General features: G+C 33.6%; 1 protein-coding gene across 2 annotated transcripts in view; it reads right to left on the bottom strand.

Moving 5' to 3' along the window:
- The window catches only part of LOC123672260 (zinc finger protein 37-like), a 49,121-nt gene extending 36,739 nt beyond the window's left edge, over positions 1–12,382 (bottom strand). For both annotated transcript variants that reach the window (XM_045606292.1, XM_045606293.1), the window contains exons 1-8: positions 12,134–12,382; positions 11,541–12,081; positions 10,712–10,867; positions 8,338–8,605; positions 7,752–8,045; positions 1,869–2,125; positions 1,640–1,816; positions 1,435–1,476 (exon numbers count right to left, since the gene is read on the bottom strand). In XM_045606292.1, the coding sequence (XP_045462248.1) occupies positions 1,435–1,476; positions 1,640–1,816; positions 1,869–2,125; positions 7,752–8,045; positions 8,338–8,605; positions 10,712–10,867; positions 11,541–12,081; positions 12,134–12,280 (1,882 nt within the window). In that variant the 5' untranslated portion in view covers positions 12,281–12,382. The remainder of the gene's footprint in view (positions 1–1,434; positions 1,477–1,639; positions 1,817–1,868; positions 2,126–7,751; positions 8,046–8,337; positions 8,606–10,711; positions 10,868–11,540; positions 12,082–12,133) is intronic.
- Between the last annotated feature and the right edge of the window lie 2,258 nt (positions 12,383–14,640).

Genomic DNA, 14,640 nt, shown 5'->3' with positions numbered 1-14,640 from the left:
GCAATCATCCTTGCTTTACCTCAATCAGTACTTTCTGACGTTTCCTATGAAATTTACCATCTTGCTACACTAGCGTCACCAATTTAGGTCAGTTCAAATGACACTTTTGAAACAAGAAATTTATTCTCCTTCCTTCTACCATCCATATTTGAAACCTTTAGAAGTAGAAAAAAATTATAATTGAAAAAATATGTCTCTTAGTAATGGAAAACTTCACGCTCATAATTTAATTTCATTCTGCATAATCATGAAAAAGCTACAAAGGAAAAATATGGTTTTGAAGCTTCAACTGTCTATATCTTTTCACCTGAGATAATTCTGGACTAATGGTAGATGAAAGGCACAACAGGCGCATTAATGAACGAGCGCTCAAAAACTCATGACGCCAAGTCAGTGCTTTTCTCGCCTATTTGATAAAAGTTTATAATTATCCTACAATTCGAAAATTGTTAAATCTTTTAATGATTACAGACAATAAATATTCATATGAGAAGAAATTATTTAAAAAACATCTTTATAATAAAAACACACTTAAAATGACTTTTTTTGGAGTCACTTATGAATGTTTTTAGGGCATATTCCACAGGTTCCCCTTAAATCATAAGCTTCACTTAAATTGCTTAAGCTTCACTTAATGCATTCCACCGATTGCTAAGCGGACCTTAAATCGCTCTGAATTAAAGCCTATAACCAATTTCAAGCGAGATACCAATAAAATCAAAAGTGATAAAATGCATCAATATTATTATTATATAGTGAGAAATGAAAGAACTAAAAAGCACTGTGATCTGAATCGATTATCATAATTTTATGCATTCATTTGAAACGTCATTATCTCAATGAAAATTAATGTATTCATCATCATTTCACCTTGAGGCAAACAATGAAAAGTGGATTAAAACATGAACACAACCCTTGAGCAAGTACAGGGTCTCCCACATTCGATGCTCACTAAAAGCATCTCGAATTGCGGAGTAAGGAGGGTAACATTTGAATTATTATCATTATGTCCCAACCTTTTTTTTAAATTTATTTATAAGTCAATTGGATGGTATAACAACAGGGCAAATTGAATTAATAGAATGGAATAATATCATGACTCATGGTGTCCTTCAAATTTTCTTTTTAAAAATTAAAGAAACCATGCTGCAATTGTAATCTTGATTGCCCACTCTTGATATAGATTAAATTCCTTCAGCATATCAATACAAATGTAAAAATGAAATGAACAGATATACTGGATAATTTCGAAAACTCATACCATCAAAAAAAAAAAAAAAGATATGGATTTATATTATTGGTACTTAACTATTTTGGAAAACAATTAAGTTTTTGTTTCATTATTGAAAAATTAAAACATTTCAAGTAATTTAATGTGAAAATGTTCAACTCTCGAAAGACTAGGGATGAATAATATAAAAGTAATGAACTTACCAACTAATTCAGGACTTTCTTCAAATGATTCCACCAAATTACCTTTGAAACAAATAGAGAAAGCTTCAGATGAATATAGAAACAATTACCAATGTAATATATAGAGGTTATTCATTTGAATATGATCTTGAAGATAGTTTTTTAATTTTAACTTGTATAATTCTGTGACTTTGTTAACATAAGAAATTCTAAATGAATTACTCACTTGAAAATGTACGATGCCTGTAGTACTTGAAATGCAATTTCAACATTTCTTCACTAACAAATCCCTTTAGGCAAATTTTACATAAATGAGGTCCATTATGAGTCATCATATGAATCTTCTGATTAAATGTAGAACCAAATCTTTTTTCACAATATTTGCATTTGTATGGTCTCTCTCCTGAAAAAAAATTTGAATAAATAATTAACACTTCTAACGTTTTTCTCCTCACCTGTATGTACCATAATATGTTTTTTCCTCTCATTACCACTAAAGAATGATTTATCACATATATTACAAGGAAATCTACGATCTCCCAGATGTCTCCTGATATGGGTTTGCAGGCCACTTTTCATTAAAAATCTTATATTACAAATAGGGCATGAATATTTTTTTGCATCATTTGTATGCAATTTCATATGATAGAGGAGAGCTGTAGACGAGTTTCTATATTCACCACATATAGAACAAAGATGCTTCGCCCTGGTTCTAGAAAATATAGTTAATGAATGAATAATATTAGAATGACATATTTAATTAGCAGTTAATTTTCAGAAGTTTGAAATGATTTGTGAATCGAATCACTATTTTAATTTCTAACAGATAGGATAAAAAAATAAACCAAGCAAGAAAAATCAATTCCTAGGTATTTCTTTTATAGTATATTTATTTTAGCAATGGGTGACGTCGCAGATGGCGAATAATTGTCTTTTCGACCAGTCTTCAACTACAGTTTCCAAGTAATTCCAGCAAATGCAAAGACAGTGAGGATTATAGATTATGAGAAGTTATCTCATGTTCTCGTTGCCTATAGTTGGGAATCTCTCAATAAGCTGGGTAGTATCGACTCTATGTGGACTCAATTTTTGAGAATTATTGAAAATGCCTTAATTGATTGTACTACCTACAAGATAATGGCAGACGTTCTTACGCTCTCGGGCCGAAGCTGATTACGACACATACCGAAGGTATTCAAACTCATTGTCATCATCCATTTCAAGTTCGAAAACGAAAGACGTCTTGCCACCTCAAAAAACAAGAGGAAATTTCATAAATATCTTCGTTCGACTATGAACACTAAAGTGTGCGCTCCTATTGTTGAAGATTCGACTGGTAAATCATGTACTTCACAAATTGAGTATGCGGATATTTTGTCCGAAGTTTTTGCATCCGCCTTCGTTGTTGAGCCTGATGGACAAATTCCCTCACAATCCACAACTCGTGTTACGCAGAACCTCCAGAACATATCCATCAATGAGGAAACAATATTGAAATACCTACTAAAAATCTAAGAAAGGATCTTCCCCGGGTCTGGATGGTATCTCACCTGAGCTGCTATCACGTTGTGCAAATGCTGACTAAACCCCTCTTCATATTGTTTTCTCAATCACTTGCTACTTCTACGCTACCATTAGATTGGCTTAGGGCATCGGTCACACCTATTTTCAAGAAGGGTGACAGATCTTCACCTTCAAATTATCGTCCCAGAAGTTTGCTGCCCACAATTTCAAAGATTCTGGAGAGAATGGTCAGTGACTAAATACTGGATTTTGCTCTTTCTCAGAAGATTTTACCTGATGAACAGCACGGCTTTGTGTCGGGTCGCTTCACCTTGACCAACCTCATTTCTTCTATTAGTGATTGGACCTGGGCCTGGGATCGAGGATTGAACACCGACGTGGTGTATCTTGATTTTTCTCGTGCCTTTGATAAGAAACTGCACAATCGATTGCTGGGTAAGTTGGAGCACTTTGGTGTTCGTGGAATCCTGCTGAGCTGGATCAGAGCCTTCCTCAGCCTCACACATCGTTCTTTCCGCGTCAGAGTTGGTGATGCATATTCCTCGGAAGATAAGAAGGTAACCAGTGGAGTCCCACAAGGATCAGTTCTGGGACCGGTGCTCTTCATACTGTATACTGCCGATCTTCCGTCCTCCATTCAGTCCACCTGTCTGTTCTATGCTGATGACACAAAGATCTACAGTTGCCCGCAGCTCAATCCGGGCGTCCTGCAGCGGGATTTGGACAGGTTGAGTAGGTGGTGTGAAAAATGGCTACTCCCGCTGAATATGGAAAAGTGTTGTGTGATGCACATTGGACATGGCAACCCGAATATCTCATACTTCTTGGGTGGGCAGATAATTCGGACGGCCACGCGCCATTCTGATCTTGGCCTTCTGGTTGCCAATGACCTCACTTGGACTGATCATGTTGCGTCTGTATCGGCCAAAACCAGAGAAGTCATTATTTGGTTGATCCAGAAGAACTTCAGCACATGTGACATCAAGACTGCGAAGCTATTGTAACGGGTGTTTTTTTTTCGAGGTATATAACTTTAAGTTGGCATTACTGTTAAAGATGGCGACCGATTCAACAGCTGTCAAGTGATTTATTCTCAGTTTGGTTTGGCAATTCATCATGAATAGACTCAGGCCTGAACAACGCTTGCAAATAGTGCAATTTTATTTCGAAAATAATGGTTCTGTGCGGAATATGTATCGCGCACTACGTCCATTTTATTTTGTTTAGCGATGAAGCGCACTTCTGGTTGAATGGCTACGCCAACAAACAAAACTGCCGCATTTGGAGTGAAGCTAATCCTCAAGTGTATGTCGAAACACCGTTATATCCAGAAAAACTGACTGTTTGGTGCGCTTTATGGGCTGGTGGAATCATTGGTCCATACTTCTTCAAAAACGATGCAGTCAATGGTGATCGGTATAGAGCCATGATTACAAACTTTTTCATTCCTGAATTGAACAACCATGATATCCAGGAGCTGTGGTTCCAACAAGACGGCGCAACATGTCACACAGCTCGTGCCACAATCGATTTATTGAAAGACACGTTTGGTGACCGTCTAAGTTCACGTTTTGGACCTGTGAATTGGCCTCCAAGATCTTGTGATTTAACACCGCTAGACTACTTTCTGTGGGGCTATGTAAAGTCATTGGTCTATGCGGATAAGCCACAAACCCTTGACCATTTGGAAGACAACATTCGCCGTGTTATTGCCAATATACGGCCACAAATGTTGTAAAAAGTTATCGAAAATTGGACTACATCCGAGTCATATGCCAGAAATCATATTTAAAATGTAATGCCACAAGATTATCTAGCGGATAAATAAAATTCATGTCAATCGAATAATCCATCGTTGTTTTATGGCAATTTGAAGTTCTATAGCTCTAAAAAAAACACCCTTTATAAGATCTATGTCCGACCGATCATGTAGTATGCCGGTCCTGCTTGATGGATTGCCCAGAGGGGTGATGCGGCATTGTTGGAGTCGATCCAACGTTGGAATACCAGAATTCTTTACGGCTGGTTGCGCCCCTGTTATGAGGAGAGACTTCAACTGTTTGAGTTGACTACTTTTGAAAAGCGCCGCGAGAGAGATGATGCCATCGTGACCTATCGGGCCATCAATGGTCATTTTGGCAAGACAATCAAGGACATGTTCGGTAGAAACCGTAACCATCTGCGAGGTCACAATATGAAACTGGCCAAGGAAAAATTCAAAACTACCCAGCGTCAGTGCTTCCTTTCTAACAGGATCTTTGACGTTTGGAATGGTTTGCCGCCCTCAGTTGTAAACGCTCTTTCGGTTAATGTGTTCTAAAATCATTTCGACAGATGTGTGAATTCAACTTTACAGGATATGCTCTGAGTGACAATGGTACTGTGTGTTTTTTGTTTTTTGCTGTTAATTTAATTATTCGAAAATTCTTGTTAATCATTTTGTATTGAGTTTATGGGCTTTGCCTCAACTGTTATTTTCATTAATAATAATAATGAAATGCTAACTGTATCTACCTTAAAAACGCACACAAAACTGCGCAATTCCTAAAATATGTGTTATCAACCCTTTGCCATGTTGCAAAAGTACTTATTCTGATTATGCACATCTATTTCATTCTTATGTAAAGGGAGTTGCTGAAAATTGGATGAGGATAGCTCAGAACCGTAGGGCATGGAAGAACCTAGAGGAAGCCAACGTTAAGCAGTGGACAAAAGCGGCTACATAATGATGATTTAATTCTCAATAAAAATTGTTTTTCTTGTTTCTGATTTAGTTTTCATCTGCTATAATTACCCATGTTTATCAGCATTTATATAAAACATTGATTACATAAGAATTTGATGGAATGATAATTAATCTTCCATTATAATGAAACGTTGAAAATAGAATCTCAAATTTGTTTTCTAAGCAGTAGAAAGATTGTTTCGACTGTCCAACAACAACATTTTCCTTGGACAACATGCCATTGGTAAAATAAATGATAACATACAGAGTATCTTATTTAAAAGTGTCCACCCTCAATAACTCAACAACAAATCAGAATTTGTGAAAAACATTCAGACAGGACCTGTCTGAATGTTTTTCACCTGTCTGACAGGTGCTGATAACAGAGCGACATGATCTGAGATACAAAGCTTGTTTCTACTAGTAACCCCCTGAAGAAGAGAGGATTGCAACCCCATCAGGAATTTGAATAGGGAAAATGTGTAGTTTTATAGCACTAATGTATGCATGGATTCAAATTTGTATGAACCTGCAGTTTGTGTTCTATAAAGTGAATACTCACAAAGTTACAAGGTGTTTTTTTATGGAATTATGGTACCAATTAAACTAAATGAAACAGAGATGTTCTAATTAATCATATAATTTCTATTGAAGAAAAATATTTTTAACAAATAGTATTAGTAAAAATTTACCGCAAATGCTCAAAGTGCTCACCATTAGATTGCATGCAGCGATACAATCGTTCTTCAAAATTATTTCATACATGCTGTAGCATTTCAGGAGTAATGTTACGACATTCTGCCACAATTCGTGCTCTTACACAGGATTTGCAATAATTTCTTGCAAAATTAATTGGCAAAATTCCATTCTCCGATCACCAGTATCTTCGTTCAGTTCATGAACAAGAGTTATTTTATAAGGATGGAACTTAGCCAGCTTCAATATACTGTGGACACTTGCCCTTGAATATCCAGTCTCCTGTGACAACTTTCTAATACATTGTTCCCATTCAGCCATTAGTTGCCAATTACGGCGACTTGATCATTTTCAGCCGTAACCGTACGAGTGCGATTATGTTTTTTGTTTGCAACTGATCCTGTTACCTCAAATTTATGTACCAACTGAATGATAAACATTTTTATCAGGATGCCGTTCATTAAAAATCCTTGCACAGTCATTGTTCAATTTTCAATATTTCCTTTCTCTCCTCCAACTTGTAAACCATTTTGTAATTTTTATTAAGAACTGGTACAACACACTTCTAATAATTCTACAATACAGAATACTGAAACAAAATTTTCTGGAAGCAATAATCTCTTTGCATGAACCTGGCAGTGCAGATTCTGATAAGTATGAAGAGAAAAAAGACATTTAACACTTTTTAATCACCTTATTGTTTGTTTTTGCTTCGTCTTCGAACTAGAGATAATCACGGTTTTATCGCTGCATGCAATCTGATAGTGAGAAATTTGAGAATTTGTGGTGAATTTTTACCAATACTGTTTGTTAAAAATATTTTTCTTTCAATAAAAATTATACAATCAATTAGAACATCTCTGTTTCATTTAGTTTGATCGGTACCATAATTCCATAAAAAACACCCTGTAACTTTTTGAGTATTCACTTTATAGAACACAAACTGCAGGTTCATACAAATTTGAATCCATGCATACATTTGTGCTATAAAACTACCCACTTTTCCTATTCAAATTCCTGATGGGGTTACATTCCTCTCTTCTTCAGGGGGTTGCTAGTAGATACAAGCTTTGTATCCCAGATCATGTTCTCCTGTTATCAAAAATCGACCTGTCTGAGTGTTTTCACAATTCTGATTTGTTGTTGAGTTATTGAGGGTGGACACTTTTAAATGAGACACCCTGTATATTATTACTTGAAACCCCCATATCAAAATATTATATTTGATAAAATTAATATTCTGCATTTTAACGACAACAAAGATATTTTAATTTCTTTAGACTTAAGAGTATCGACTTTGCATCCTAATGAATAAATAATGCTCGAAAATGAACAAATTAATTTTAAAGACATGGATTTAACAATATGAGAGAATTAAATAACATTTACTCACGTTTGCCTTTCATGCTTATAGACTAAATGATTTTTCAAATGACTTGGTGTGTAGAATTTTTTAGGGCACAAGTCACATTTATAAGCCTTTTCACCATGTGTTAAGGAATGATACCTAGCTCCACCAGAAGATCTTGAAATATAACCACATATTTGGCACAACATAGGATTTTTCTTAAATCTTTCCTTTAACTTTTGTATTCTACGTTTCATTTGAACTTCTCTTGGCTTTCTTTTATTGTTACATATCCTTGGTTTAACATCGTTTTGAATTTCATGTACAGAAACCAAATGCCTATCGAGTTAAAGAATAAATATTAATAAAACTGACAAAATATTGGAAGAATTGCTTTAATAATGCTATTCATACTACAAGCAGTTCTCCTAACTTGTACAAACTTTAATCTTCAAAGAAATCTCTCAGAACCCTGGGATATTTGGGATAGATAACAGAAAAATTGTTAAAAATGTACAGAAACCGTTTTTTATTTGTGTGAGAAACCTCTGAGAAACTCAGAGCTTGTGTTAGATAGGAGTACCAGTGTGTTTTTGCAAAGATTTTAGAAAGTTTCTATGGTGAGCTTTACCTTTTCAAGATTCTAGCAGAATCAAAAGATATTGAGCATTTCTCACAAACATATTTATCATTTACCATTTTTTTCATTATGTTTGAATTTCCTTCTGAATTATGATCTCCATGTTGATTCATTGAGATTTTGTCATTTTTATGCAAGTTATTTTGGTCAGTATTCTTATTATCTCCAATTATATCTGATGCATTCTCTTCGATTCTTGGTGAAAGACTAGAACTTCCGATAAATCCACATCTAAATCCATTAGGTCTATCTTCTTCTCCTAAAATAATTCATAATTCGAAGATTCCATTTGATTTACAAAAAAAAATTACAACAACCAAGAGTAACTTTAACAATAAGATTATAAGTGAATGTAACATAATATATTATTGTAGATTAAAAATGAGATCAATAAAATAATTTAATAAAATGGAGGATTTTCCAATATGACCCTACATACCAAGCAACAGTTTTACAATACACAATTTTTCTGAAATTTTTTTTTTTTTTCATTTTTCTCTTCACTGATATAACTTAGTATACCATTTCGAAAAAAATTTTATTTTAACTATTGAATTGCTCCAAAAAGTTTTCAACATATCGATAAAAAAACTGAAAAAAATTAGAAATATGCTTAGTTAGTATTTCGTTTACTTATTCTCAACAACATGATTGTGAAAGTAATCATATTTTCGAAGTAGAAGCATGTGGAAATATAGTGAAACTTTTGAATTGAAGAAAATCATCACAGGGTGTCTGAAATAGTGTGTCAAAAATAATTAATATTGTTATTAATAAACTGAAAGAGTAGGGGTTTTCACCCATAATTACAAAATAAAATGGAATTCTTTAACTACTAGAAATAATATAGAAACCCGAACATATTGACAGTCACTTAATTAAGACTTTGGAGGCAATTCTGGTCTGGAATGAACTGGTCGAGTTGGTTTTTGAATGAATTCACCAAATTTGCTCCAACAACACTATTTGGCAAACTATTCTATTTGTCGAAAAGTCGGTTGGAAAGAAACATTTAACACTGTGTGGTCCTGAAATTCACGGAATTGTGTGCTGCTTATCATGTAGAGGTAATCAAGATTCACACCAAAGAACCCATGCAAAACCCGATAAGTAACAATAAGATTAACTCTATCCTATCGATCTCCAAAGGTTTCTAGATTCAGTAGTCTCAAACGAGCATGATAGTCTGGTCTTATTCTTCCAGAGAAAATCCTTGAATTCCAATGCTGTACAATCTTGAAGAGAAGTTGATCGCTCCTGAGAGAAGGGCACTGCACTGGTCCAGCATATTCCATCAAATGATGCATATAGCTGCAATAAAGTGTCCGACATTGTGCCAGTCTGCAACCTCCATAGGATCTCCGAATCATATAGGTCATCTATCTGACAGCCGCCACGTGGTGAGATAAGTGAGACCAACTCAAATCGTTGTGAAATCAATTGTGAAAGTAAATCCTCTGGAGTTCTAGAGGTTGGGTTTATGGTAAATAAAGTAAATGCATTATTTTACTTTGTATAATCCAATGCAATCATGGAAATAGAGTCCTGATTCGAAAAACAAGACATTGCCGAATTTTTTTCACAACTTTCAACACAATATTTGAAACACCTTGTTTTATTTCCAACCTCAATATAGGTCTTCGAATAAAAATTAAACCCGAAATGATTTTAAAATTTCTAAAAATTGTATATATATTTCCAACAGAAGTTGTATTAACCACACTCTACCCACAGAATAAAAAGAATCTCAACAAGCATTTAAGGAATGTATTGACAACTATGTTTACATCTTTAGAATTTAAAAGCTACACAACCTCAATAGAATACTATGTCCACTGTGAACTCGAAAAACTTCATATTGAATATTGGACCACTTGTTTGTAAAAAATTTTTCAAATGATCTTTTAATTTTTTCTCAATCCACATATTATACACAATTATGATCATATTTTTATTAATTCAAATATATTTTCTTTCTTTTCTTTTAGCTGATTTTTAGAATAGATAAACCTATGAGACCAATTTTTCTGTCCATTTTAACAAGATAATACCAACTGAAGAGATATTTCAGACCAGCTTAAAATACAAAATCATACTACTAAGTATGTGAAAAACCAAAATATCTGTGTACTGAGACATCATAAATGTAGCCATTTAACAAATGGCTAACTAAAAATGTTCAAATGTAGATACAACAAATCAGACATGGACAGTCACTTGGTCTATGAATGCCCCTTGAAGTCAAAGAAGCTTTATATTGTATTTATGAAGCATGTATAGTCTAAGATAATAATTTTTATTTCAAATCAATAACTTTTAATTATCCTTCTTGATCTTTTCTGAAAAATTAATAAGATGCATTTACCTGTTCCATAAATAATAAACTTTTCAATATCTTTCATTTCTATTTTGTCTTTCTTCTTCCTTCTTGGCTTAGAATCACCTAAATTTGTCGAACTCCAGTTTACATTTTTTCTATTTGTTATGTCTCCATCTACCACTTGATAATCAACTCCATTACCTTAATAAATGTTATTTTGAAAACATTATTTAATGTCAATTTTATAAAAAAAAATAAAGACTATTATATAAAAATTATAAACTACTAAAATTTGAAAGGATGCTCCGCAAAGTAGGCCATTCAATTGAAACCACTATTAGTTAAGTACATCTATATTTCTGAACTATGTTGGCCCCTTCATCAGATGCTTAAAATGTTTTTCTCTTTTAGAGAACATCAAGTGAAACATTTTAAATTATGCTCAAAAACAATCATTTAAAATTTGGAGAGTCAGTGTCGCCAACTTTTCAAAAGGTTAACTAAGGTAATCTTTTGCACAACCATATGTAAGTAGTTGACCTTTAGAAAAGTTGGCTTCATCTTTTATACAACCGCAGTTAGATATAAGTAGTTGACCTTTTGAAAAATTGGGATCACCAACTTTCCAAATTCTAAATGATTGTTTTTGTGAATAATTTGAAATGTTTCACATGAGGTTCTCTAAAAGGAAAAATCATTTTTAGCATCCTGATGAAGAGGCCAACATAGTACCGAAATATAGATGTACATAACCAATGGTTATTTGAATTGAATGACCTACTTTGCTGAGCACCCAATTAAATTTTAGTAGTTTATATTTTTTATATAATAGGCTTTAAATAATAGGTTTATATAATAGGCATTATGGATATACCTTCTATAATGAAAGAGTTAATTTTTGCTGCATCTGAAGGACTTTGTGCATATTCATCTTGATTCAGAAATGATTCATCATTATCAGACACACACTCAATAATTATAGTTTCATATTCATCATTGTCAATCATATCATTTAATTGATCATTCATTATTTGTATGTCAGTAATATTGGCATTTGTGTTGTTATGTTCTGTATCATTAGTTTCTTCAAGAGAATGCCCTTTCGATGAAGGTTTAGTTGAGAACTCAACAGTTACAGTTTTTCCCAAATTGTTTATGAATTGTGAATAATCTTCAACTTTTTCATCTTTTTCAACTATCAATATATCCTTCAAACCAAAATTATTATCCCCAACAATCAATTCTACTTCATTGCTGCGTTCTGATTCAATTTCATGAATTTTGTTTTTGTCATTCCAATTCCCAAATATTTTTGTTTGTGTTTCTTCAAACTGCTTCTTGAAATCATAAGATATTTTCAGTAAGCTCAAACAAACTGAACAAATCGTATTAGGGGTTTTTTGATTGATTATAATCTAAAAAGAAGAGTTATGAAATTTATAGTATAATACTTTGCTATGTATATACCTCACAACACATAACTTTCTCAAGAATTTCCCGTATCGTTGAAATTCCACAACCAGCTTCAGACATTTCTCTCATTGAAGGACTGTAAGTTAAACAAATTCTACAAAGGTTAAGTGTCTTGGGTCGTTTTTGTTTCAATCCAATCATATTTGCCGTAGTACAAAACAAAATATTTACTTATGTGGTTGCACAAAACCAAAAAGTGTTTTTTAAAGATTATGATCACAGAATAATTACAAATTTAATTTTTAACCATAGATTACTTCAAACCCTAACCCAAAAAAACATCATATAGGGCGAGTTCGGAAAGTCAGCACTGTTTAATGCGCTGAACCAGCAAAATGTTGGAGTAAAAGCGTGACCAAATTGGCATATGGTAAATTACTAAATTTGTCGCAGAAGTCTACCAAAAATCTACCAACATTGTTCTGAAAACTACCGAATATCTTCTGACATACTTCTTGACAATATTTCACAGATGATGCTGTATTATGTTTTTTCATTATGCGTAAAATCGCTGTAAAAATCGTTTCTGTCATTGTTTTGTTTGTGCCTACAGGGACTGTATGCTTGACAAGTGATCACAGATTGGATAACATGTAATCCGTAAAGGCGGCCACTCACGAGGCACTCATGTTCGAGCGTTCGGATAATTTTACAGTCGGGCAGCTCGGGACACGGCCGCACGACTGTAAATTAGAGTATGAACTTGACTGCCCGACTGGAATCTCTTGGACGCCTGGCGTTCAAAGTCTCGAAAAAACGCTTCGTGAATTTCGGGCTTAAGACTACCTCGGTGGTACAGTGGACTGAGAAATTGGCTGTGGTGCCGAAGGTACCGGGTAAGATACATATTCTATGCATCTTAGTACCGGGTTCGAATCCTGGCTAGGTCATGGATGTAGTGCATGTCTGGTGGAAGGTGGAGGTTTAGGAGTTCGATAGTGTATAATACATGTATATGAAATGTTCGCTGTGTAGATGGCCTTAGTAGCCAAGCACATATAAAGGAAAAGAATCTGTGCAAGTGATCTTTTTGACGTACACGTTTCAGGAACGAATGGTTCACGTGCGAGTGGTTTTCCAAAATGCTATTCCTGACAACCGTTCGTTTCATTGAACGTATTATACACGTTCAAAAACGTGTGCTCCCAAAATCCGGAAATTGTAAAATTTCACAGATGAGATGAAATGTCACCAATTTATGTTCCATCAATTCAAATTGATGAAAAAAATTCAAAGAGAAATTGTTCATTAATATATTCAAACATATATGTCCCAGCTAATTAAAAGAAGAATTAAAATAACTGATAGTGAAAAAAATTGTCCGATTGAGTGTTTAAAAAATAGCGCGGATCTTCAAAAGGTTAAATTCTATAATCAATTACTTACAAGGGTACACAAAAAAAAAATAATGGGCAGAAATTGGTAACATACTTAATTAACTTAATAGTATGCCGGGTGCACCTTGGAATTGGAAGAAAGAGAAACAGGCGGCGGGCCTCCTATGGAAAGCGAATTATCCAAAATACAAGTGAATATAATAGATATTTTTGAAAAAGTACCTATGTGTTGAGAGACAAAATTTTCTTTGTAAAATATTTATATTATCAGCAGAAATATTTATGTTGTGCATTTGGTTGATTTACTTGTTATTTATATCAGAATGTTTTTTACATAAATTTCTCATAAAAATGTGTTCATATGTTAATTGGAACAAACGAAATAGTAATAATTTATTCAGAATTTATCAGTTATATTTTACATCAAAGGATTCATAAATCATTAACTTATACAGGGTGTTTCCTAAACATGCGGCAAAAATTCAGGGGGTTGTTCCTTGGACTATTCCAAGAATATTTTGTCCTTTGATGATTTTTGAAAAACCTATTTGTTTCGAAGATATAGGGGAAACAAAATTTCAGATAATAACATTTTATTATGAAAAATTACATGAAAATTCAACTCAACCTACAAAAACTGTTGAAAATGACCACCTATAGTAGCGATTCATAATAGTCAAAGATAATTGCTAATACATCACAAAACGAATTCAAATGAAAACCGTGTTTAATCTGTATTCCTTTACCATCTGCACTTATCAATTTTTAGTCAAAAAACTGGCCGTTTTTAGTAATTGGAATGTTGTTAAACAAATTTAAAAATAAATTGTACCTACTTAGTAAACACAGTGCGGTACTAATTTTTATTTAAACTATTATTAATTTTAAAAATATGAAAAATGTTGTTCGCCCTGTATCTTCGAAACAAAGAGGTTTTTCAAAAATCATCCAAGAACAAAACATGCTTAAAATAGTCCAAGGAACAACCCCCTGAATTTTTGCCGCATGTTTAGGAAACACCCTGTATATTGATGAATTGTTTAACAAATTTTCAAATTACGCGGCTTGATGATTGCCTATAAAATAATGCATCTTAATCTTCGACCTGCTGCCAATACGCTCTATTAGTGCGACGTCACACACCGCCATTTTGGTTCTCCTGTC

This window comes from Harmonia axyridis, chromosome 2, assembly GCF_914767665.1.
Source record: "Harmonia axyridis chromosome 2, icHarAxyr1.1, whole genome shotgun sequence".
NCBI classification, from domain to species: Eukaryota; Metazoa; Arthropoda; class Insecta; order Coleoptera; family Coccinellidae; genus Harmonia; species Harmonia axyridis.
Note: the sequence above shows the minus strand (reverse complement) of the source record. Positions and strands in the feature narration are given on the sequence as shown.